At 39.5% G+C, this 26,013-nt stretch overlaps 1 protein-coding gene across 2 annotated transcripts; it reads left to right on the top strand.

The window, feature by feature from the left end:
* The first annotated feature begins 448 nt into the window (after nt 1–448).
* Nucleotides 449–24,895, top strand: LOC110052056 (ATP-dependent chromatin remodeler CHD1L-like). Of its 2 annotated transcripts, XM_089279166.1 has the most exons (34): nt 449–772; nt 1,599–1,705; nt 2,488–2,581; nt 2,762–2,818; nt 3,045–3,076; nt 3,652–3,733; nt 4,040–4,099; nt 4,985–5,078; nt 5,770–5,831; nt 6,284–6,313; nt 6,665–6,734; nt 7,149–7,244; nt 7,884–7,934; nt 8,070–8,115; nt 9,659–9,732; nt 10,801–10,914; nt 11,605–11,719; nt 11,971–12,079; nt 12,564–12,614; nt 12,794–12,846; nt 13,001–13,027; nt 13,905–14,017; nt 14,855–14,938; nt 15,625–15,677; nt 16,137–16,220; nt 16,770–16,849; nt 17,202–17,398; nt 18,442–18,540; nt 19,346–19,416; nt 19,706–19,820; nt 21,151–21,259; nt 22,326–22,577; nt 24,067–24,139; nt 24,716–24,895. In XM_089279166.1, the coding sequence occupies exons 1-34, from the start codon at nt 557–559 to the stop codon at nt 24,848–24,850; spliced, it is 3,105 nt and encodes a 1,034-aa protein (XP_089135292.1). In that variant the 5' UTR covers nt 449–556; the 3' UTR covers nt 24,851–24,895. The 2 variants fall into 2 exon arrangements, with proteins under 2 accessions (XP_089135292.1, XP_089135291.1); XM_089279165.1 differs by having other exon boundaries at nt 7,884–8,115.
* Nucleotides 24,896–26,013: the final 1,118 nt, after the last annotated feature.

Below are 26,013 nucleotides of genomic sequence, written 5' to 3' on the forward strand. Positions count from 1 at the left end.
CTTGTCTCAAAACAATAACAGGCAAAGAATGGAATCTCTGACTGTTTTAGTACCTTCAGTTCGCTACGATTTTTCGCTACGATTTTCTGTTACTGCTTCAGCAGATGGGTAAACTACGTCACAACGTCAGGATGTTCCCCCACCGTCAACAAGGATGTAAAATTGAGATCAGGAAAGCAGATCCATTTACAACCAAGGCGCATAAATAAACAATTCTGACAGCTTTGGCAAAAATTTCTTAAGAGATGTAGCGGTCTTCAAAGTCTTCTGGTCCTCGGAGATACAAAGGATCAGTTTCTCGTCGAGAGTTTCGTTATCATTAGATTATCCATAAATCAAGGGTGAAGCTTGTAATTCGTGGCGTTCGAAAACAGTTAAAACCTTCTCAGCGCCCAATTTAGTGGCGCCCACTTTGTGACATCTGCTTCGCTTGGCTTCTTCCTGCTACTCTGATCGCATGGGATGATGGGATCGCCCGCCACTCCACCCAGGTTTTTCGCGGTTTGGGTTTGAATGCCTGGCAGTTTTTGCCTTCTTCCTCCCTAAGACAATCTTCATGAACCGGATAAAAAGAAAATTAAAAGAACTTCACAGTATAGCTGAAGCTTATGTTCCAGAAAGACTGTCTCAGAAAAACTTGGAGGACGATGGTCTGCAAGGAATTCATTTACGCGGATACCAGCTGGACGGAGTGAAGTGGATGAAGCGTTGTTTTGAATGCGAGCATGGTTGTATTCTCGGAGATGAAATGGGTCTTGGAAAAACTATACAGGTTTGAAAATTAAATGCTGTGCCATGCAAATCTTTGGTAACTGTTTGTATCATACGTAGTATTGTAACCAGAATAGCATCTTGAAAAGTTGAAACATGAGGCTTTTCAACAACCTGTTTCAGCTGTTTCAGCTGTTTCAGCTGTTTGCAGCGTTTTGTCAAGACAAGCAGCTTATCTGGGCAAGTTCCGTTTATGGTCCCTTTCTGGAGCAGGTTTTTTTTTTTTTTTTTTTTTAACTAAGACTTGAAAGCAATCTTTCTTCCAAGAAGCTGACGAGAAAATATAAGTTGGCTGAATTTTTTGAAATGATTATGGCTGTGCATGTAGGAGTCTTACTGTTACATAAATGACTATTTTGCCAGTATACACATGGGTAGGGGTGAGGTAGAGGTACAAGGAGTGAGGAGGGTTGGAAGGGGTACCATAAATGGAACATCTTTTTGAGTGATACTGACACATCACCCATGTCAGTTACACATGTATTGTTTTGTTAGTCAGTTTATGTACATGGTAACAACTCTATTTCAGCCTTATTAAGTTTACAAACTTGGTTTAAATATTCAAATTTATAGTTAATTAAAAGAAATTATTTAATAAACAAAATAAGAGACTTTTTCGCAGTTTTGCATGGATCTTGGGGATGCCAGATCTAAGATTTGGGGATTTTAATAAGTATTGAAAGTTGAAAGCTTACTAATCTAAAGGCTAAAAAGTTTTTATTGTCCCTGATCCCATAAAACGTTAAAATTAATATGATCAAATTACAAAACTTGAAATTGAGATATTGTATTTATCAGACTAGGTGAAATTTTATTTTACTTTGCAGACAATTGCTCTCTTGGCTAATTTTCAAGGATTGAAGAACTGCCAAGGTCCTTTTCTTATAGTCTGTCCATTGTCAGTTTTACAAAACTGGCAAAATGAATTTTCAAGGTAATAAAAATAAACTGTCTTAAGATTGCATGAGTCTGTTTTGGGGATGCACAATTATTTTAACCATTTCTCAAATACTCCTGCTGGGATAGAATTAACACGGGAAGGGGGGGGGGGGGGGTTCGGTCAAATCCCCAAAATTAAAAACAAAAGAGATAATTATTATGCTGACTTGGCCTCAGAATGCTGGAGATCTCATTTTCAAGGATCTCAATTTTTAAAAAAATTATGGGGAGGATGTCCCTGGACCCCCCTACAGCAGACTGCCTTCTGTGGTCAGTATCTTGAAGCCCCTTCTCTAAAATCCTGTAGCAACATGGCATTTTCTAATAAGAAAATAGGTCCACAATGTGTACTTGTGAGCTTTTGCTTAGTTTTATTCCATTTGGTTGGAATTTGTTTTAAAAAGTCAGTATCTGGGAATTTAATCGCTATAAGTGAGAAGGCAATCACTACAAAGATGAAGGTGTTACCTTGAATCTGGAGATATTGTACTTGTAGTAGAAAACTTGTGGTTCCTTAGTCGCATCCTGGAAGTAAAACCAAAAAAGGATACCTCCGCAAGTTGCCTATTAGTGTGTAATTGGCTTATAAACAATGGAATTGAGTGGTTCACTGTTGGAGCAAGACGGAACACACAAAAGGGATTTTTACCCATGGGAGATGTAGCCTCTATCACTGGGTTGCCAATAGAGTACTGTATAAACTGCATAAAACAACAGGGGGTTGAGCAACAGTGGCCTTGTGTTAAATGATGTTTATGAGGACTTTTGTATTTCAAGATTTTCAAGAAAACAGAATGTACTAAACTTCACTGGTGATAAAGATGAGAGGGAGGAACTGAAAGACTCCATAAGGAAGCTTGTTAAGTCTCAGGTAGATCAGCTAATTTTTGTTTGTTTGTTCAGAGAAAAATATATGTTTGCAACTACATAATAGTATATTTGGATTACAAGTTTTATAATAAAAATAATCTGTTTATTTAATAAGGGAACAAGCATTGTATTTATGAGATAGGGGGTTTTAATAGTTTAATCATTTTTTGATTCTTTGCAGAATGTGGGATATAAAAATGCATCTCTTTCATTCAGTGTCCTTCTAACAACATATGAGGTATGGCAATCAGCAATTTATATTATTTTATTTTTTCAGTGACAAGTGGATTTTATTGATGACATAGCAAGTTCCATAATTATATTATTTACATGTATTTACTTCCAGTATATTCATAAACTTTATTTCTATTTTCTTTTAAAGGGTTTTTGTAATGACTGTTTTATTGAATGATAAATTTTTCAATATAACTCAGTAAAATATAGTTTTTTTTCATTACTGGCAGATGTGTTTACGGGAAACATCTTTTCTCTCCAAGTGAGTTTATGAAACAACACACTGTGTTATGTCGTAATTGAGCACCTTCTAGAAAAAAAGCAACATACTTTCTTGTTACCTTTTTTAACTAACTGCACTGCACTGTACTAGACTGCACTGCACTGCGCTGCACTGCGCTGCACTGCACTGCACTACACTGCACTGCACCGACCTGCACTGCACTGCACTAGACTACTCTGACTGACATGCACCGCACTGCATGGTACTGCACTGCACATCCTTATAGACCCAGGGGCTGCTAGTTGGGACTATGCAATTTTTTCAAGCAAGCGATATTTTCAGGTGAATGTTTACTTTGAGAGTGGGAGAGCTCTCCCACTCTTGAAGTAAACTTTTGCCTGGAGATATCGCCTGCCCGAAAATATCGCATCGTCCTAACTAGCAGCCCCTGGGTCTCCGAGGATGTGCAGTGCGGTGTACTATTTTTTGATTCATCACAAAAATAAAAAAATAAAATCCTGATTTTAAAAATATCAGATCTTACTCTAATAACATTTAGATTGTACAGTGCAGTGCCACCTGTCTGGTTATCTAGCTCAGTGTTTTCTTCATAGATTTCAATGGAAAGCAATGATTGTAGATGAGGCTCACAGGTTAAAAAATTCTAAGAGTACCCTTTATCAAGAGTTGTCCCAGGTTTGTACAAATGTAGTTTCAATCATATTTCCTTTTATGTTATAGCCATGTTCATGTATATAAGGCGTAATAGACTAGAGCTGTACAATTTTTTCTAATACCAGCTAATAAAAGTTTAGATTTGTTAATTAACAAACACTTAATATTGAACTCATGTTGCTGTTGTTTTACACATTTACACAGTATGATATGGCTTGTAACTGTTTAATTAAATGTGTAATGGAATTGATTATTATTAAATAAAAAAAAGATTGTATATAATTTTATGTTAAATTTTTATTTTCATTGCCTCTTAATTGTTTTTAGTTTGATAAAGACTTTGTGGTATTACTAACAGGAACACCAATCCAGAACAACTTAAAAGAAGCAAGTATTTTTAATTGAATTTTATTAATTTGTTTGCATCTATCCAGTATCCAGTCTATTTGTTAAGTACTGTAGATTGCTGAAAGTTGTTACCAACAGGATTCTGCAAATAATTGCAACCAGTAACAATTTAGTTAAAAGTAGCAGGAATTTAAATTTTATTTATTAGGATCAAATTTGTGTGCTAAGGGCATTCGCAGTCGAGTGTTGATCAATACCCTTGATTGATCCTGACATCTCAATCAACACTCAGTCAACAGTCAGTCAATAGTTGGCCGAGTGTTGACTGACTCGTATGTGTCAATCGACACTCATTAAGTTAAAACAAAATCAATTGACACTTGATGGCATATCTGCAACCATTAATTGGCTCTTGACCGACTGTCGTCTGGGATGTCAATCGAGTGTTGACAGAGATGTCGATCAAGTGTTGGTGTAGGATATTGGTGTAATGTCAACCAAGTATTGATCGAGATGTTTCAAGATAGATGGAGATGTTGTTTTTTTCCCACGAACTGTGTCTGCCCAGCCAAATTTACAGACAAATGTATGGAAAATTAGAAAAATTAACTGAGCGTCTTCTAGCCAAGTTACATCTTTCAAACTTAGTGAATACAAGATTTCTTCAATGTAGTAATTTTAACATTGTGATTCACAAATTGTGTAAAATTCAATTTTGGAAGAATATTTTTTTGCCATTAGTTTCCCATACAAACACAGTAATTTCTGACTGCATTGCCTACCCCTCAAGATGGCATCAAAAACCGTGATAAGGCCTAACAACACACGACCTAGGCTTATTAAAGTTATATATTAAGATGCTTTTAGATTAAAATTTTTGGAACACTCAGAAATGTCATCTTCAACCTTCTTTAACTTTTATAGCTATATTCTCTACTCTCATTTGTGAGTCCAGACATATTTTCCCTCAATGCTGCAGAAGAATTTGTGGAATGTTACACCAATATTGACGACTCAGGTCAGAACGCAACTTTGGGTAATAATATTGTGAAGCAAAAGATAAATTATTTATGAATGCTGTAAAGTTCCGAAATAGAGACAGTCTATTTCTATGATTGGTACCATCTGGGTCCATATTTCTAATCAAGGTGGCATTACTTTTGTGAGGCCAAATCATTTACCATTATATTAGTCATTCCATCTTACTAGTATTTAATGATAGTGTTAAAATGTTTGAGATACGTTAACTGATGCACATCACTGGTCCATGAAAAGTTTAAAGCATATTAAACATATTAAAACAACTGTTATGTATAGAAAAGTCGGAGTATAGCTCTAGAAACCAAATTGCGTAGGTGTTGTCAGAGAAAGAGAAATCTACATACTATCTTTGCATCCTTTGTTCACACAGTTGTTTTCCAAAAACTTGATTGAGGTTACCACTATCAATGTTCTGTTACCCTTGGAGAGTCACCAATTTTGGGATTTTTGTCAACCATAAAAATGCGTCGCTATTTTGGAACTAACTAAAAATAAATATTCTTCAGTTTTCAATTTATGCACAGGCTTAAACATGCAACCTCTGATTAGACAGCTACAGGTGATGAACACACAGCTAAACACTTTTACGATCAATAATGTTATTGAAAACAAAAATAATTATAACTGCACTAAGATATCTGTACATGTATATAATTTTTTTTTTACAGAACAAAATGCAGAGTTGCAAAATCTCTTGTCTCCATTTCTGTTACGTCGTGTGAAATCAGAGGTGAGGTAGATTATTCAGTACTTAGTTAACACAAAGGTATAATTAATTACAATAATTAGAAACATGGAACTTAGCATAACAATGAACCAATTTATAGTTGTCTGAGATAAATAAGTTGGTAAGGGATTTGTGTACGGACTATTATCAATCCTTAGTTAAGTCACATGCTACAGGGGTTTCATTGAGGGCCAGGTGCCAGGCAAACTGACTGGCTGTGAGGATGATTTTTCTGCCTGGTTTGACCATCTAGAGGAAAGGTTTTCTTGTAAAAGAAATATTCAAAACGTTTTGCCCGCCAGTTGTCCTCCTGCTGAAAACGTCAATGAATCCCCTGATGCTACAATACAGTACAATGCCAAAAAGAACTATGAGTCTGTCAAAATGTACTAAAATAATAATATTATTTGTTACTTGAATGCATAATTGTTAAAAATACTTTTTCTCAATTTAAGGTAATGGCTCATTTACCCCAAAAAACTGAGGTAAGATTGATGTTGGAATGATTTTTTTACACTAGGTTCAGTCATCAGTCACACCTCTGTTTTTGTTTACATCATAGTTAGCTAACTATGGTTTACATGCAAGGCCCATGCAAGAGTTTGGCTATTATTAATATTTCATTTGGAGCATGTCAAAACAAAGGAAATCAGTGTGAAACTACTAGAGATAATAATATTAAACATACTCTCAGGAACACAACTTACAGTAAAGCAGATTTTACTTCACCATGCAATATCGATAATTTCAGTGGCATAGAAAATGGCGGAGGCTGAGTAGGGGTCCTTTGATGGTTCATAAAAAGACCTTGCTGATCACATATTTTGTTGGAACAGGTGCTTCTCTATACCGGGATGTCAGATATACAGAAAAAATATTACAAGGCCATCCTCATGAAAGATTTGGGTAGGAAATTTTGAAGCCCTTACATAAAATAAATTACAATATTTAGAGAGGAAGCTACATCAGCTTTAGTTGGTTTTCATGCAGGTCCTCTATATATCCTGGCTGGATTGGAATTTGGAGTTGTTGGTTTTTGTGGGGAGAGGAAAGCCGGAGAACCCGGAGAAAAACCCTCAGAGCAAGGCAAGAACCAACAACAAACTCAACCCATATATGGCACCAAGCCAGAGTCAACCCCGGGCATTCTCACCACTGTGTCATCCCTGCTCCTCAGTCATTCTACATGTATGAGTGTTACTTCAAGAAACATTTACTTAATTTTTTTCGTAGGTATGCATGCCAATAATAACAAGTTTCAGTTGATGATTATATCATGAATTATATGCTCGCTTCGTTTCTTTGTTTATTTTTTTCTAGATGCCTTCAATTCCCCTGGTGGTTCTATGAAGACAAGACTTATGAACATTTTGATGCAGCTCAGAAAATGTGTGAATCATCCATATTTGTTTGATGGTACTTTTTTAGAGATGCAGTCATAACATTATTATATAGCCTGCGAGCAGACTCACGTTGGAGCACAAGCTTTGCTCTTCGCCGCTTGCGCGTGTGACTCATAGGTGGCTTGCTTGGAGGCTAATTGCTATACAATGTGGCCTACTAAACAAATAGAAATCATTTTCCATGTATCTGTTGAGCTATATTGGAAAAAATGTGACTAATGAAATTTTGGGAGATCAAGGTACAGTCACACCTCTCGTAAGCGACCACCCAAAATGCCAAACCTAAGGTAGTCACTTATGAGGGCTTAGACCATACAGGGTCAAAATCTTGCCTCATTAGCATATGGTACTGCAGAGATTTAGCCCATGCGCCTATGCCCCATTATCATTAATAGGTTTTAGTAGCCACAAAAAAAAAAAAAAAAACCCGAAAAGCCTAAAGACGTAGGTCACTTGCTCAAAATTTTGATTTCTGTGCATGCCAGAGCAAAAGTGTCCAGGCTGAAAATGCCAAAAATGTCTAAAAAAAATGCGTTTTTGCCAAAAAGCTCCAGGTGTCAATGGGTTAATATCAGATAATTTATTTCCTGGTAGGGGCCTTTATGCCAGGAAATTTATTTGTCAAAATTCTGTTTTATTTCATATTTTTTAGGAGTGGAACCTGAGCCATTTGAGCTTGGTGAACATCTTGTTGATGCAAGCGGTAAGCTTATTTTAACGAGAATCTTAACTGCACAAGTGACATACATTATTTACTATTTTGGAGTAAGTTCTCTAGCCATTTTGTTGTTATTATGCATTAGTTACTTATATCGACAAATTAAAATTTTATTTTCAGGTAAACTGCAAGTTATCGATCAGTTGCTGGTTTTCCTCAAAGCAAGGTCAGTTGAAAAAAAAAAAAAAAAAGCAGCTACAAGTTTAAATTCACACGCCACGTCATGCATCAAGCGCATGCTAAAAGTAATAAAATGAACAATGATAGGCCATTGGCCATTGCTATATAGCTTTGCCTGGATTTAACGATCGTGGACGTTCAGTAGATCATTTTCTCTACATTTTCTCTTCAAAATAATGTTTGCACTCCCTTTAAGACTTCCTTTGAAAGTTCACTTCACTCTAAGAACACCAGGAACAATGGTTTATCAGTGAAACTGCCTACAGTTCGCCTTGAATTTGGGAAGAAGAGCTTTCACTATATGTCAAGGAGCCACGAGTATTAATGAACTTCCGATCGAATTTAGATCCATAACTTCAAGATTCCTATTTAGCATAAGCTTAAGTGAACAATTTTACTAATTCTGTACGCCATTTTTACCAATTTTTACCTTTTTTACCCTATTTCCCCCCCCATTTTTGAGCCCCCATTTTTATGTTTCTGAAACAAGTAATTTATTATCTGTTCGCAGTAGAAGTTTGAAGAAAATCTATCGAGTAGACCATTTTCGCGCGAGCGTCCTTAAACCAAGCAACACATCAAAACTGCAAACATCTTCCAACAAAAATCATATCGGTACCTAGACAGACTGAGTATTGACGAACCTAGAGTGCGAGCAGTCTCCCTGCTACTTGAATATCTACGAGGGAAGAAACGCAAACAGACACGGAAACCCCGGTGGATACTCCCGGAAAAATTGGTTGGGGGTGTGTGGCCTGCTTCCCAAAACCCTTAACCTATTAAAGACCAAAATCTGCGATTTTCCTTACCGTATTTATGAGACCTGACCAAACATTTAAGAACCTATTTAAGACCTGATCGTTAAATCAATACCCTGTGTCAGGCCTGCACTATAATTAGGTACCTAGTTCAGACCGACGTTAAAGGCATTGATGATGGTAGCGATAATGACGAAAAAGTAGCTTCTTCTAAGAAACATACCCAATTCAAGACTAAAGTGCAGAAACCATATGCTATTTGGGACCAAAGTGGCCAAAATCAATACCCCATTTACCCTTCAGGTCGGCACATACATATATAGCCCATATAGGGGAGCAGCCCCCTCGGGACACAAACAAACGAAAAGAGCCGAGTGGCGGAACCTTAAGCCTCGAGTCGCACGGCCGTCGGTGACGAACCCTACCCTTTTGTCAACGTGCAGTCTGTAGGTACTGATCTGATTACTGTTGGAAGATGTTTACAGACGTTTGCTGTCTTTCTTTGCTAAGGATGTTTTAAGGTACTTGGTTGAGATCTGGAAGTCCCGGACTAAAATCCTTAACCACCCCGCCACTAACCGTTTTTGTTCTTGATAATTCCAAATTTAACCCCTTCACTACACTTTTTAGAATTGGTCAGCCGACCACCAGTTGGGGTTCTTTAACGAGTTGCCGGGTTATCTCTTAGTTTTTTTTGTACAATTTCCTGGATTAGCACAGTCTTTTATTTTATTTTGGAAATAATATGTTTTTCATTCATGTCACCACCAGGGGTCACAAGGTTTTGATGTTCTCGCAAATGGCGAGAATGCTGGACATTATTCAAGACTATCTCGGCTACAGAGGTTATTATTATACTGTGCAAGTTGTTCAAAGTTTGCATCATAACGCTATACAGCGCATAGATTACGAGTAGTCCCTCTTTTGCTTAGTCTGTCGTGCGTGACGCGAAAGAAAATCGCGAGAAAAGAAATGGCCGCGCGAAATCCTGGGGCCGTTCGCGCGCTTCTCACCCCCGGGATTTCGCGCCACCATTTTTTTCCCCGCGGTTTTCTTTCGCGTCACGCACGACGGATTATTGACTAAGTACGAGGTTATTATAACTGGATATTGGTCAAGTGTTTTTTTGCGTGCTTATGGACCGAGACGTAGTCGAGATCCACTAACGGGCAAAACAAGAGATAGGACGTTATCCAGTCATCTTGACCGGGCAAACTTGGTTAATAAAGGATTTATTTTATGACATTGAGGGCACGTTTTCTTGCGGAATATAACGGGCAATCCCGAGTGGGCAAGAGAGCCCTATTTCCCCGCTCGGGTAGCCAATCACTGCACAGTATTTGGTTCATCTTGCGGAGTTAGCCATATAATAAAGTTGTTTATTCGCTGTGGATAGCGTTATCCATCTTTTGAACAGATTGAGCTGAACATACTTCTTCTTAAGAATAATGTCAGTGAATCATGTCGTAAAGTTGTTAAAAGAACTGAGTATCAACTGAGTTCGGGTAAAAGGCGTCTTCTACTGTAATAATAAGTAACTTTTTCAAGTCTTTAAATCCTCTATCTTGGCTGTCAAGCGGTGATATTGGACAATAGGCGTCTTTAATAACAGACACAGTTCTTTCATTTTTTAGCCGAAAGTAGCACTTTAAATTAAAGAGATTGACGTGCTTCTAGGAAATGTGACGCTATCTACTTCAGGTTTAAAATTTAAAACGTTCACTGGCTATACAAAGTTAAAACTTTCGAGCTTTCGACTCTCAGACTACAGCCTTCGATGGATAAAAATGAAGAAAAAAAGACTCGAAAGTTTTAGCTTTATATCGCCAGTGAACGTTTTTCTAGATATTAAATATGTTTTGTCCTGGCTATCGTTCTTCTATTTTTAAATCTACTTCATGTTTCCGTCATAGGGTATTCCTACGAACGGTTGGATGGTTCTGTCAGGGGGGAGGAGCGCTATCTGGCAATTCAAAATTTCAACGAAACTGAAGAAACCTTTATATTCCTCTTGAGTACACGGGCAGGTAGGAACGGTTTTAATGTCACACTTGTGCATTTGCTGTCAATCTCGTCTGCAACTGCAACATCGCTCCTTGTAGAAAACTGGATAGCACCCGCAACTTTACTTACGCATCTTGAAATGTTTAGCCTAAATTTTTCGAGTTTGTCCTTTACAATCCATGTTAATCTTTTCATCCTTGACCATCCTTGTTCCTTTCTGGTTTATTATTATCTCTTTGATGTCTTTCTATCTTGGTAAACTACTATTTTCAGGTTTCCTTCAGGTTTCGAAGGTAATTAAGTACGTGGACAAGATAACTCAAAGTGCCGTGACTAAGCTCCTTAAACAAAGTCTGCCATGCAAGTAATCATCTAAAAAATTGCGCACATCGTAACCTGTCCCCCCACCCACCTATAGCTAGTTTGGAAATGTGGTTTTGAGCTAGAAGAATACTCCTTTCTAAACCTCAAGAAAAGACCGAAAACCTGCCGAAAAACATTTTCCGGGAAATGAATGTTCGTGGCGTAGGCTTACTTTCTTAATTTTGAAAGGTTTCGGTCGAGTATCTGGTGATCCAGCGAAACTAGTAAAAATTTAGTGAACTGGCAAAGCCGCAAAGTTTATCTTGCCATATATTATACATGTGTTTTTTCCATGCATCTTTTCGTTTGGAAACAAGGCTATGCCTTACTGATCGGTTTGCGCTCTGTAGGTGGTCAGGGATTAAACCTCATGTCAGCGGACACAGTGATATTTGTAGACAACGATTTCAACCCACAGAATGACTTGCAGGCGGCCGCGAGGGCTCATCGTATAGGACAGAGAAGGTTTGTCCCCTCTTCCTGGCAGGATTTTGTTTACAGTTCGCTTTTAAGATTGGGCAGAGGGAAATCTACTCTGAAAAAGGAAGTTCTCGGAAAAAAATTCGATTTTTAACTAAACGTGTTTTTTTAAATGATTGTTTTGAATTCCATATTTATTTGGTACACCCCTTCCGCCGTTCGAATCCAAAAATACCGTTTCGGACAAAATTCTTGGGCAGAAAACTGACTGTAATTCATGACATTTTTTCGTCTAGGCCGGTGAAAGTGATTCGTCTTGTCGCTAGAAGTACAGTGGAAGAAATTGTGTTGAAAAGAGCAGATGACAAGTTAAAGCTTACAAATACAGTGATCGAAGGAGGAAAGGTGTAAGATTCTTTTGCTAACAGTGGTTGATCCACAGATATTATCAATAGCCAGGTTTTAGACATGATTTTTACAACTTTTGAAAGTGTCAACTTTGTTTTCACGGCATAGAATTTCAAGAATTTTATATTTAGGTACAGCAAGTAAGCAAGTATTCCATTTAGTTATCACCGAAAGGGTTTGTTCATTTGTTCGTGCTTTGTTTTCTTGTTTGTGCGTTTGTGTGTTTGCTCGCGTGTTTGTTCGAGCGTGCGCTGGTTCTTCCGTTCGTAGGTGCGTTCTTAATTACGTTCGTTCGTAAGTACGTTCGTTCGCACGTTCGTTCTTGCGTGTGTTCGTACGTTCGTAATCACATTCGTCCGTACATTCGTTCTTGCATTTGTTCGTTCGTAGGCTCCGCGATAGTGCGCTCGTGTTTGGGTTTATCCATTCTTTCGCTTATTTTAAGACACCATGTTAACTACTTTATTTTACTTTATTGCAGTTTTCGGGTAGTTTGTCAGCTGCTAATCAGGTTGCCGAGACCCCAGCTCAGGTAAACGGTGAACTAATGGCATTTCTTTAACCAGTCAAAAAGCGATCCCTTGATCACCATTGAAAGCAATCTCAGTTCCTTGCTTTTCCATTGATTGTCCCATTTGTAACAGTTATCTTGTAAATGTATTTTAATGTCTTTAACTACTAAATCTGTTTTTGTTATGTTATTCTTGCCAGCTTACAGACTTACTCAAGTTTGGATTGGACAAGTTATTTGACTCGGATGAACGGTGAGGCGGGATATATTAATGGATAAGATTTTCTCCTCTTCATCGGGTGTGCTTAAACCTTTTGTCAGTTGTTTATGCTGGTCATGTTTTCATCATGGTTTACATGATTCACAATTGAAAAGAAATAATGTTACTTCTTTCTTGTTTTTCACAGCACTATAACAGAGAAAGACTTGGAGAAGTAAGTTACCATAACAGAACGTAAACCAACTCGCTACGTCAAAACGATATCCTTCGGTTTTGTAACGTGGCAGGACTGAGATAAACTATTTCTCGTATAAATCAACGAACCTGTCACTTTAACCGACTTCATAGAGGTGTTGGAAGAGTATCATTATGAACTTCTTAATCTTTAATTCACGTTATTGCCTTAAGCGCAAGCTACTCTGGCAATGTGGCCAGCACACTTGCATACAGATGTTGGCAGTGCTTTGGGCAGCATTTTTAAAAGACACGCTAAGTATATATAAATACTCTTCATCTCAAGAGTCTAACTTTGATGCAAGGAATAAAATCGAATTGCGGAGTTAGAGTTTTGCTTGACTGTAGTGACCCCCCTCCTCCCCTCTGCAGAGAAGAACCACGGCCATGTTAGACTGTTCACAGCCTCTGTATTTTTCAACGCACACGAAAGAGAAAGTGAGCGAAGCTCAAAGCGCCCAAATCTCCCGTTTTTCGCTGGCGTCCAGTGTTGTCGCGATTCATCCGCGCGTTCAACGATCGAATAAAAATACCAGAAAATAGAGGGCTGTGAACAGTCAACTGCCATGTCAAAGAGACGGATGTTCATTTTGAAATCTGGGCAAGCCTGAAACTTTCCTAGAAGAAACTATTATAAATTTGAACTGTGATCTAAGAACATTGCCATTGAATGCTTTCATCTGTGAAGAAATGTCAAAGATTTCATGCCAGTTCTGTGTAAACCATTAACAAAGCACGATGTCGCTGCCCCACTAATTTCGCATTTGAGACCACCTCGGCCAACCCCCCTGACATGGAAGTGAAACTGCGATGCTAGTCAAATACATAAATGTATTTTTAATACTTTTTTTGTCCAGGATTCTTGGCGGAAGCTGTAACAATGAGTGGATTGTGGAGGAAACGGGAAACGAGACGGATAACGATGGTGACATCATAGCTTCATGTATGGAGACAGATGATGACGAAAAGGGTAAGACAATTAACCCTATTCTTCTGTGGGTCTGTGGCCGGTTACAGGTCAGAGCGGAGATGCTCTTTAATTTAGTCAACGGTCATGAAAAACCAGAACAGTATTTGACTTAACCTACCTTTCTTTTACTTTCCATCTCGTCAGTTAAGTGCATTCTTCTCGGATCTATGATCGGTTACTTGTTAAGAAATATGTAGCGTTTATCATGTCACGAATCCTCCGACGGGATTTGAACCTATGACGTCCCACACTGGGCAGGCGCTCTGTCCACTGAGCAGCGGGAGAGACTAGTACATGTATTGCTTCAAGTCTTGATTAGTTTATTGGATTGTCTGTGTCCTTTCTGATTGGCTAGAGTGATTACTTTGGTTTTATTTTTACGACACTTAATCGAAAACAGTTCTAATAGAATTCTACTAACTGTTAATAAGTAAAGCTACACTAAAGTAACAATTTACAAGGCCAATCAACAATCAGTAATTTGAGTCCCACACTCAGTGCGCTTCGTTGGTAGTGGAGGCCTGGGTACGAATTCCCAATAATTCACCAACTGTTTTTAAAGGGGCCCAGTCACGGTATTTTGAGTTATTTTGGCCACATACAAAATTGCCTTTAAATAGTAGGAAGCCTGAAAATAACAGTTTAATAAGATAGAAAAACACCAAAGATAATGATAAACCATAAAGGAACAAGGATGGCTGAGGATGGAGAAGATTGACACGGATTACAAACGACGAATTTGAAAAATCCAGGCTAAACTTTTCAATATGCGCAAACCGTGACTGAGCTCCTTTAAACTGCATGTCTTTCTAATCAGCTTTTGTCCTGTCAAAGCAGTGAGTAACATGTACATGTATGAAGGCCATGACTACAGAGACACGAGTACTAAGGATCAAGAGGCGTTTGACAACATGATGGCTGGTAAGGTAGTTATACTGACTTCTTTAGGGGTTTGAAAACAGAAAACTTGAGACTTAAATACTCCTTTAACCAGCGTTTTATTCCTAAACTCCAGTTATTCTTTAGGCTGCAAAAGAGATCACGTTTTTGCGCGAATTTTTTGAACGTGGCTCATGTGGGCTATTGACGACTCGCGCACGCAAGCCGCGCCACGCGTGGTAAAGCCAAGCCTCCCACGTCGCGCGTCAAGTGACACAAGCGTGAAAAAAAAAACTACAAGACAGTGTTTTGTTTGAAAAAACAAAGTTGGTGGATGGCAGGCTTTGCAATCCAACACACAAATCCTTCAAATTTTTCGAACTAGCAAACTATCAAACGGCCGTAAAATCTCGCACTTACACGTGAATGTTCTTAGGATACTAAACTGACCACCTTAAATTTTTTGTCGATCATTCCATTCCTTGTATCCTTTTTCGTAATATGACCAACAGACCGTTTTCTTATAACTCTAATGAACATGATATAACCCTTAATTTCTTAACATTCACATTTTTATTGTGGCTGATGAAGCTCGGTTGAGCCGAACGAAATATTTTTATTGCGCTCTGAGTTTAGGAGATTAATCTGTATCCAGAGCAGGAAAACAATATTTTTGTTTGTTTTCTTGTGGATAGCACGTATAAATTTTCGTTCTTTTTTCGATTTAGACATGGTGGATGAAGCCCACTCCAGTGAAAGACTCCTTCGCAACGAGAGAAAGGTACCCGTATGTGTGTTACTCTAAAGAGGTACCCGTATGTACCAGGGGCAACAATGGATTATGGTTCCTTTCTATACCAATAAGCCATTTCCAAGTTACTTTGTGCCGAGTTACTCTGTGCCTCTGTGTGTCCTCTTGCAAAACCTTTCATATGAAAATGAGTTTGATTTACAAGAAAATGAACCTGTAGGCGAGCACATTTTTATATGAACGGTTCCGCACGAAGACTGGTTTTAAACAGAGGCAAGAGTCAATCGGAAATGACCTATTTTTTTACCACATGCCTACAATTAGAATTAACAATTGAGAAAAGCAAACACATTTTCACAGCTACCGGTACATTATGTCACTTCACTTTCGTTCTGTACCTGAAAGAACAAGCATATTTATTTTCTTGTACGTTTAATTTCGAAGAAAGAGAATATTACAAGTTCATTTCTCATATTCTATTCATGCTAGGGGTCTGCAGCTCAATATGTTGATCTTCCTGTTAGAAAACGGAAAGTTCTTACACCAGAAGAACAGGAAGAGCGAAGGAGAAAGGTAGTGGTCCTGTTTTCTTGACTAGAGTTATTGCTTTCTAAGTGAAATATTCTGCTTGGCCGACCGGACACTGAGCTAGTGTCGATTTCCGCCCCTTACTCGAGTCCGGTCTATGAAGGAGCGCGGGCTCGTTTCTCGAACAGCGGCTGGTAGTCGAGCCTAACACTGAGCTGGTCAGTTTGTTAGTAAAATAGTTTTGGTTTACCGCGGCTCTTGCTCTCCGAAGCCGTACTGAGCCCGCAGTTTCGTCTGGAAATTCCTAAGCAACCGCTGGCGACTTGATGACGTAACAACTTTCCGAGAAGCGGTGGAGCGTTCGTTTTATTTTTTGATTGGATAATGAAAATTGGAAGTTTACGGGCTCTTTAGCAGTGTTCCAACGAAGATTTGCTAAAAAGGAACTTGTTCACGCGACTGACTGAGTATTGACTGATCTGCTGTTGCCAGGGGACTAGGACGAGCGCGGAACGCAATTTTTCGAGTTTAGTGTAAAGGGCACGTTGTACATTGCTTTTCCATCAAATCCAACACAGGAAAGTTGTTTTTCAGAGAGAAGAAAACGCCGCAAAGAGAGCTAAACTAAAGGAGGAGGAAGAGTCGAGAAAAGAAAGAGAACGACAAAGAAAACTGTGAGTATTTTGTACCGTGACAGGGATTATATAGGAAGAATTGATGAAGCATAGAGTTAACAAATAGATTGTATGTTGCTGTGCGTCTATTTAAGTAGCCACTCAGTTGTGTTCTATAGGAAATCCGCGAATGTGATTGGTCCTCTCGTCGTTGTCTAGATTTCATGTTGTCGTACGTCTGTTCAGTAACAGATTACAGATGACGTCAAAATATGGAAAGAAAGTGGCACACGAGCCGTTAGGCGGCTGTGTCTCTGTGTCATATAATGCGGAAAAAAAGAAGTTAATAAGAAAAAAAAAAGAGAAAATGAAAAATTGGCCTTCTGTAATTAAAATGGTTCTCTTATTGAAGGGAGAAGCTTTGGAGAGATGCCAGTTACACAAGCCATAACATTGCTTTGGACGGCGACGAGGAAGATGATGATGAAAGCGACGAGTCATTTGACGAAGAAGACGAAAATAAACAAAGAGAGATCCAATACGTGCGTGGTGACGTCACGCATCCCATCAACACTCGCGGCTCTGATGCGATCATAGTACATTGTGTAGGTAAGTGAAGAGAAGAACTGGAACGTAATGCAAAGCTAGGGGGCACAACAGGGTGCTGTTAATCACTATAAAGAAAGAAAGTTTGATTAACGGGCGATTGAAATAGTTCTCATATGCAGTGATATCATATGCATAGTTTGACTTGTTCAAAATGTAGGACTCAGTCGATCGAGTTAACACACATTAAATTGCACGCTTCGTACAAGAGCCTCACACTGCTAGGTTGAACTCAGACAAGCGGTCTGGGTTTGAAACCCGGCTAATGTCCTTAGGCAAGATACTTTACTCTCATAGTGCCTCTCTCCACCCAGGTGTATAAATGAGTACCGGCGAATTTAATGCTGGGGGTAACCCTGCGATGGACTAGCATCCCATCCAGGGGGGAGAAGAAATATCCCTAGTCGCGTCATGCCTCTGACATCGGAGATAAGTACTGGCCTGATGGTCACGTGGCATCAATCTGACTTATCTTTCTCGTTTTGTAGAGAGAAGCACTGCGAGAATGAAGCACCCCGGTCGCATATTGAAACAATAATAAACGTGCCCAGCTAACTACAGTCGAACCTCTATTAAGGGGCCACTCTCGGGGACGAGACAACTGGCCGCTTAATAGAGGTGGCACTTTAATAGAAGTTCACACGAAACAACGTTGGGCGTGGTCCGGTTTTCAGTTTATCAAATATAAGTACAAATAAATGCAAGTGGAGAAAAAGTAGAACAATCATGGTTATAATACGGTCCATAACGTTAACAAAAGCCAAAGAAAAATTACGTTCCCACATTGTCATTCTTTTACCCTCATCTGGCTAAAAACGTCCGACTTCAAATCTTCCTCGCCGTTTAATAGAGGTATAAAACAAAACAAAATCACCCTTGGGACCGCAAGAAGCTGGCCGCGGCCGCTTTATAGAGGTGGCCGTTGAATAGAGGTTTTTGTTACATTGTATAGCAGACAATTTTTCCGGGACTTTGGCCGCTGGCCGCCAAATAAAGGTTGGCCGCTTAATAGAGGTTCGATTGTAATCCCTTTACTTTACCAACAGATGACACAGGGAGGTGGGGACAGGGAGGATTGTTCTCTGCTATATCCCGGCGTTCATTGCTACCGGAAACTCAATATGAGCTGGCCAGTCGAATGAGAGGTAATGTTTTGCTATACGTAGCGTATCATAGACTGTGGTTTATTTGGGCTGAGTTTTCGTATTCTCCTTGAGAAGAACTGCTTTGAGGGACTTTTTAAACCGACATCGGTTGAAATTCTTGATTCGTTTGACGCTTAATTTTCACCAGCACATAAGGATAAGCATAAACAGCATACAACAACAGCAACAACTTTTTCAGTGTGCTTACTCAGTTAAAATTAAATGAACAAAAATAAGTTCAAAATAAAAGAGTACATGGCTGCCCGAAATAACCTTAATGGGCAGCCATCCTTAGTGATTAAAGTAATTATATATTTCGGTCAGATTAGAAGAGAAAGTAAGAAAAAGACGCATGCAACAGCACACAAAGCACACATACACACACGCATACCTAAAGACGTTGTGAGATGTTGATAATTAGCGCTCTCTGGTAAGAACATTTTCTCATTCAAGGCACTAATACACCATTTTGCTAATGCTAGCTCCAGTCCCTTGTGGGGGTAAAATTTTGATCTATTTAGTTAATAAGGCCATTTTTGGCCGAGTGATCACTTCTTGCCCCCACAAGGGAATGAAACTAGGAAATATTTGCATTAGCAAAATGGCCTATTAACGGCACCTTACTGCGTATGTTGCTGTACTTCTCCTTGTGCGATAGCGAAAACTTCATTTGTCCAGCAATTTTCAGTAGACAACATCGTCTTCCTAATCCTTTGAGGAAGATCCAAGTGAAAACTTGAATGTGAAATACAAGCAATAAACAGCAACATGTTCTAAACAAAATTGTTTTGGTTTTGTTTCTCAGACCTGAAGTTAGGAGACGCGCATCTTGTGCGAGTGGATGACCAAGAAAGTCGTAAGGATGGCCATTATTATGTGAGCTTAACAGGTTTTGTTTTCTATTTTTTTTTTCGCGATTCCTTTGTACAGGAATGAAGGTCTATTAAGCAAGTTCAATGGATTTCTCTGATGGCACTTTTAATTCAGGCGAGAACTCAGCCGTTCGGTGTCTTGACAACTCGGTGAAATCCGTTATTATCGATTTAAACAACTATAAACTAAGAAACAATTCATGCTTGCAATTAGTCGGCTAATGCAGTTTTCGTCCCCTCCCATCCCCCCGTAGTTCGTGAGTAAAAATCACTTTCTTACTTTGGTTCTTCAGGTCGCATTGATTGTGGCCCAGTCACGTGACAGGCAGAACAGACTGTCTGGGATAATACTGACGTCACTAAGTCTGGGATTGCAAAGGATTGCTGTAGCGGCCAAGAAAATGAAAGGTAACAGGAGAATAAGCGCGCTCGTCCGGTCAAAGTCTTATCTGGGGATGGCCTTGTGCGAAGTAGGTTTGCTGGATGGTAATTCAAGTAATCTGTCGATACCTCTCTAGTAAACTGCACGTCGACCTTTGTTCGACCTGTTCGTGAAAGGCGTCAGGTGCACAGACATTTTGAACCATGTTGTTCCTTTTGGTGCGCTTCCACTCCCGGGGGGGGGGGGTACTCCCTTATATGGGCTATGTAGGTATGGGTGGTCCCAAAGAGTGTAACTTTCTGTGTGGTTACCTTCAATTTCACTGACCAGCATCCACATTTTTGGAATAGAAGTCGAGCTATTGAAAAGATGGGTTTTTTGCCTATTTTGCTCACAATCGTATGACATTATTTTGTGAACAAAGTTGCTGTAGAAGTGAGAGAAATACCATAAAGTTCCGAAAGCAACGAACTTCGTTACTTTCAATTTCGAAGAGTCATGTTTTCCACACAAGCATGCACATGGGCCAACCATCTTGATAAAACAAGAACTTCAGGTATCTTTGAATCTTTCGGGTGGTTTTGCTTTTCTTGTCAAAAAGTTCTTCCGGATGAAAGTCTTTGGAAAGTAGAGGAATGTTAGCACGGAACGAAAATATTACATTATCATCATTATGTGATCAGGGCTGCTACATCTCAGGAATTGAAGCGCAAATGGTCAGGGAAAAAACTTTCTTCACAGTCGGGGACAAGTCAGGCAAATTTTATTTTTTCTAGGGAAATGTCAGGGAATTTTGAAAAGTGATGTTTGTGGTAACTATGGTGAAACCTTTAAACAACACGAATAAGAAATTTAATGACAATACATAACGAGCAGGGTATGGAGAGAGAAAAAGTGGACAATGTAATTTGTAGCAAATATCGTATCATTTCTGTTCAACTAGTTGTGTTTATCATTTGTATTGTCCTCATAAAAAGTAAAATTACGTTTGAGGGCGCCACTGCCGGAGAATCGTTACCTTCAGAGGTTCGCTACGTTCCGGGTTTGATAACAACCATGAAAACGAAATGTTATCTCTTCTTTCGGAAGTCCTTATTTTTACTATGATAAAAAAGAGCATTATGAAACAAGAAATATAGGAAGTACATGTAACGTAATTCGACCGCCTCTTCCGCCCCCTCTCGGGCGTAGCGTTTTCTCGAACGTTTGATCAATTGCTTTAGATTACTAGTCTGCGATTTTTCATCTGTTTGTCCCGCAACCCTTGAGAGATGCGTCTGGTGATTTGGAAAACTAAGTTTATCTTTCATTTTCCCAGAATCAAGAATCAAACGCGTTTTTTTCTCGCTTCCTTAGCCACTGTTCACCTTCCACGAATTGGCTACAACACACCGAGTTTTAACTGGTACGGCACGGAGAGACTGGTGCGGAAACTTCTTGTCTCCAGAGGAATTGAAACATCCATGTATCCTTATCTCAGCGAAGCTCCAGTATAGTTATTATATCTAACCGCACCTTTTTCGGTACGCTTCGGCGGCAAATACTCTTTCTTTTTTATAAGAATATGATTTTTAACCCTTATTAACCGAGCAAGAGGTCTGAAAGGGAGAATCGTGACCGAGATTGTGAGTACAAACCGAACGCAGTGAGGTCTGTGCACACGACCAAGGTCAAGATTTTCCCATACCAACCGACTAAGCTCGATTAATAAGATGTTTGTTATATGGCAAGCAAGAGAAATTTAATTCGTTTAATGTAACTGGTTTGTACTAGCCGACATTTTGCTTGCGAACGGCGATGAGCTGAACTTAATTCTGCCGAAGTCTGCTCGTCCTCTTTACTTTTCTTTTCTTTTCTTATCAGGCTTTTTGGCATTGCCATAAATAAATATTTTTAGAAGAAAATAGTCAATAGTTTTGCATTTTAGTTTGCAACTTTTTCACTGCAAAACATTACTGGTCTAGATGCTGGTCTAGATGGGAAAATCTAGACCGCGGTCAATATCGATTTCAGCCAAACAAATTCGTGAATTTGGTAGTTCCCAGTCCTTGTGAGACACAGCCTTGATACGAATATTGAGGCTGAAATTTGCGAAAAAGAAGAGTGTATCATGCAAGTTTGGTGGAGCCATGGTTCGTATTCGTCGAGCCAAAAGAGCCTGATATGCTGCCGAAGCGTGTCAAAAAGGTAGGATTACGTATTTACCGTACCTAAATTCTGGCAACTGAGCACGATATCGTAGCCTTATAAGGTGACTTGATATCGTATGATATCAGGATAGTAGATTGGCTAATTGCGAATTTGAATGCGGTGAAGGTTGAAACCAAGTGTCGATCTCTTTCAGCAGCACTGTTGCGGAAATGAATGTATGAAAACTTTGTTGAAGTATCGAGGTATTCAGCTTTTTGTGGGAAAAACTTCATCCGCTTAGCATGTCCACTCTCCCAATGGAATCTCGGTTGACAATCCCTATAGGTTATTACAGTAATGAGTTTCTGAATGATCACCGATAATTCTTAACGTAATCTCAGATATTACTTTGCTAGACGCCAATCAAACACATCCAAACCAGATCCGCCGCTTCCTGTAAACGATGATTCACAATCAAAAAAGAGTGCAAAGTTGAGAGACAAGAGCAAAACAACGAAAAAAAACGCTTCGTCCAACGATGAACACAATAAGAGCGGGTCCCACACACTCCCAGATTTCATGTTTGGTGTAAACGCCTTGTTTTATAATGTTGAAGAGGAGAAAAGAAAGCGACTGACACGGTATTTGCTGGCATATCCTTTTGATCGCCTTTTTTTTCCCAAAAATCATAGACGATGTGTGTTTTTATTTTATTTTAGTAAAGTTAATAAAGGGGGAGGCGAGGTGGCCTCATGGTTAGTGCGCTCGTCTCCGGATCGAGCGGTCCAGGTTCGAGCCCTGGGACCCGTTTCTCGAAAGCCCCGGAAGCTTTTCGGGCCCGCAAATCCATCTTTAGTCAATCTGAATCCATTCTTTGTATATATACGGCTGAAACTTCTTGTATGAATGGAGCCTCTGTTCATCTTAAGTATATGTGAATAAAACAGCTCTGTAATCATATGGTTTGAGATTTTGCTCCGGCTTTTCGGGTGTGAAAACTTTTTGGGACCGTCGAGAAACAGGCCCCTGGCAGGAGACATTTTGTTGTGTTCTTGGGCAAGACACTTTACTCTCACAGTTTCTCTCACCACCCAGATGTGGAAATGGGTACCGGCAAACGTAATGCTGGGGGTAACCCTGCGATGGACTAGCATCCCATCTAGGGGGGAGTAGAAATACCCCTAGTCGCTTCATGCTACAGAAACCGGGATAAGCTCCGGCCTGATGCGCCACTTAATAATAATAATTTACATTTATATTGCGCAGCCTAAATCACCTGCACTTGGCTCGTATGCCGGCAGACTTTACCTATAGTTAACACAGGGAAATGGTTTGGAGAAAAAATTCTTTTTTGTATGTTTTTGTTTGATTCTGTGTCCTTGACCTTGCTCACAACACTATACGTAGTTGTTGAGGAACTAACCAAAAAATGTAATTTGTGATAATGGGTATTGAAATAAATTAATATGTTGCCGACACGGAACAGAGAACTGGGTGCGAACGTAGTACGCGAGGGCTCATGGGTAGCACGTTTGTAAAAAAGAGACGGTTGAAAAACTTGTGACATTCCACGGTCAGCCTTGTCACTAGCACTTTCACATAAAGTTTATTTTTATTGTGTAAATAGCATTATCTGATTTATCTTTCATTCTGTTGTTTATATATCAACCTTAAAACCCCGAAGGTGGTGCCACGGCATTTGGTCGGGGGTACGCGGTCCCTATTTTTTCCTAATAAGAGAGGTTTTTGGCGTTTACCTTTCCGGCTTTGGCGCATGTAGGACGTTACTTGATTTACCTCTTATCCACTTTCTTGTAACCTTATGGTCGCAATTAAAACATGTTCTTGGGCCTGGCTGACCAACGCGCCCATGCCTCAACCTTTGAGTGTGTTCGGTTGTGTAGTGAAGGTAAAATAAACATTTTGGTTACGTAATTCGTGCATAGTGTATGAGCACAAAAGAACAGATTGTGCACGGTGGTGATCCTTCCGACATAAATCTGTTATTATCATCTTGTCATTATTGTTTTCTTCTTTGAATTTTGTGGACTTTTTTACCATACCCCTCTATTAACTATGATTTGAGGTACTTAACGGCTGTTGAACTTTAGTAATTAGAAGAGTTCTTTAACACTTACTTAACTACAACGGAGACGTCGCGCAGATTCCCTCCCAAGATGTCACGCATGTGATTTGTCATAATAACGAAGAAAAAGTAAGTATTTACATAGTTTTTTTTCTGTGGTTTGTTTACTATTACCAGACGGTTGAACCCGCTCCGCTAACGAACATCTCCCGATCACGACCAAACGCTTAAACCAAAACCCTTGGACGGGTAGGTGCGAAGACATTTTTCGGGCTTTGAAATTTGGGACCTGAGGGCGTGACTTTTTGGGGGGTGAAAGATTTGTGTAAGGATGTTTTGGGAGCTCTCTAACTTTTGTCGTAGACAACTGTTTCAACGGTTTTATTGCAAATTACTAAATAAAGAGACTTCTTGTTTTAGCGTTTTATTGATAAGAAGCCACTTTCTGGGTCACGTTGCAGAAAGAATTTTTTGAGGTGGGGGTGGCAGTCACGGTTTAGACCTGGTTTTAGCTCGGTAGGACCATTTTGGGTCTGATAATTTGGCCTCTTTCGCACCCTTCCGTCATAGTCACACCCGAGTCACTAACCCACCCTTGCGCATATGTCACTTAAATAGCGACTTCCGGCGCATTCCACTGAAGGTGAATGTGCAAATATGGTCTCTTTCAGATGTCTAGAGTTCTTTCTATTTTTTTTTTTTCAGTTTTCCTCCCAAGAATTGAATGCTGGCGTGAAGATTGTCAGTTTAAAATGGCTTGAAAACTGCTTCACGAAAGGAAGAATTCTGGAAACTGAACCTTATGAGATACCAGAACAAAAGAAGGACAGCGATTTGTAACTGAAGAAAGCTCTGACAAAATAAAGCCTTAATTAAAACACGTGATGCAAGCGGTTGCGTTCATGGCCGGTCGCTGCACGAGAACACCAAGGAAAATCCTATGTAATTGGTGAAACTGCTCGACAAGAGAATTCGCGCGGAATTCCGCGAACTAAAGATTACGAAAAGTTGGTAGCAAAATTTCCCTGTTTGAAATTAAGTAAATAGCCTTGCTTGCTATGAGGCTTTCCGTCGCTCAGTGGTTAGAACGCCTGACAGGTTTGAGGTTAATGGTTCGAACCCGGTCCAGGACTCAATATTTTTCCTTGTATGCCGAATACAGTCAAACCTGTATATAACGGCCCTGTATTAAGCGGCCACCCTGTATTAAGGACGTTTGCGCTAATTGTTTCTGCGCATCCTTACTGTGCACGCAAATTCACAAATTCTTGTGCTTTCATAAAAAGACTGTTTGACTCCCAGGGCAAACGCTGTGCAACAAGATTAGACATATCTACCAGGTCTGAATCACTGAGTTAATAATGCAATGTACTAGCCCTTATTTACCCCTCAGCCACTTTCTATTTAGCATCAGTTCAAGTGAAATAAATGTGTTTCAAATTTCAAGCCATGAGACCTCGTAAACCTGAACATTCAGGAATTTGCATTGAAGGTGTTCGGCAAACGTTTTTTCGGCTGAGAAAGATGAGTTGGGAAGACATTGAATAGTTGTTAACCTGTTGGGATTTTGTGATGAGCACCTCTAAATTGAATTCACCAGTTCATCACCCATGTGGAGTGCCCAATACATTTTCTTTCTGAAAGTGTAATTTGTGATCATTGGCTATGCCCACTGCTACTGTCATTCCCAGATGCTTTCCTAATGGGGAAATCACTTGGTCTTGGTCCAATTGTCTTAATTTGGATGCCCTTCCATGCCCAGAATACCATTTTATTGGCCATGGTAATTACTGGAGTTGCCTTTTTCCTGGCTGGGCGAGTTTTGAAGCCTTGCTGGAAATTAAAGTCCCTCAATGTTTCTCCCGAGAGTGCAGAACAGAAATTATTCTGCCAGCAACTGAAAATAATGCTTTACAATTAATTGTTTATTTGTTGTTTTTAACTCAGATGAATGCTAACAAATTACCTCATTAGCTGCCCCTGAAGAGGCCATAGTCTGTTTT

This window comes from Orbicella faveolata, unplaced genomic scaffold (assembly GCF_042242905.1).
Source record: "Orbicella faveolata isolate gen_17 unplaced genomic scaffold, um_ofav_v1 contig_47, whole genome shotgun sequence".
NCBI classification, from domain to species: domain Eukaryota; kingdom Metazoa; phylum Cnidaria; class Anthozoa; order Scleractinia; family Merulinidae; genus Orbicella; species Orbicella faveolata.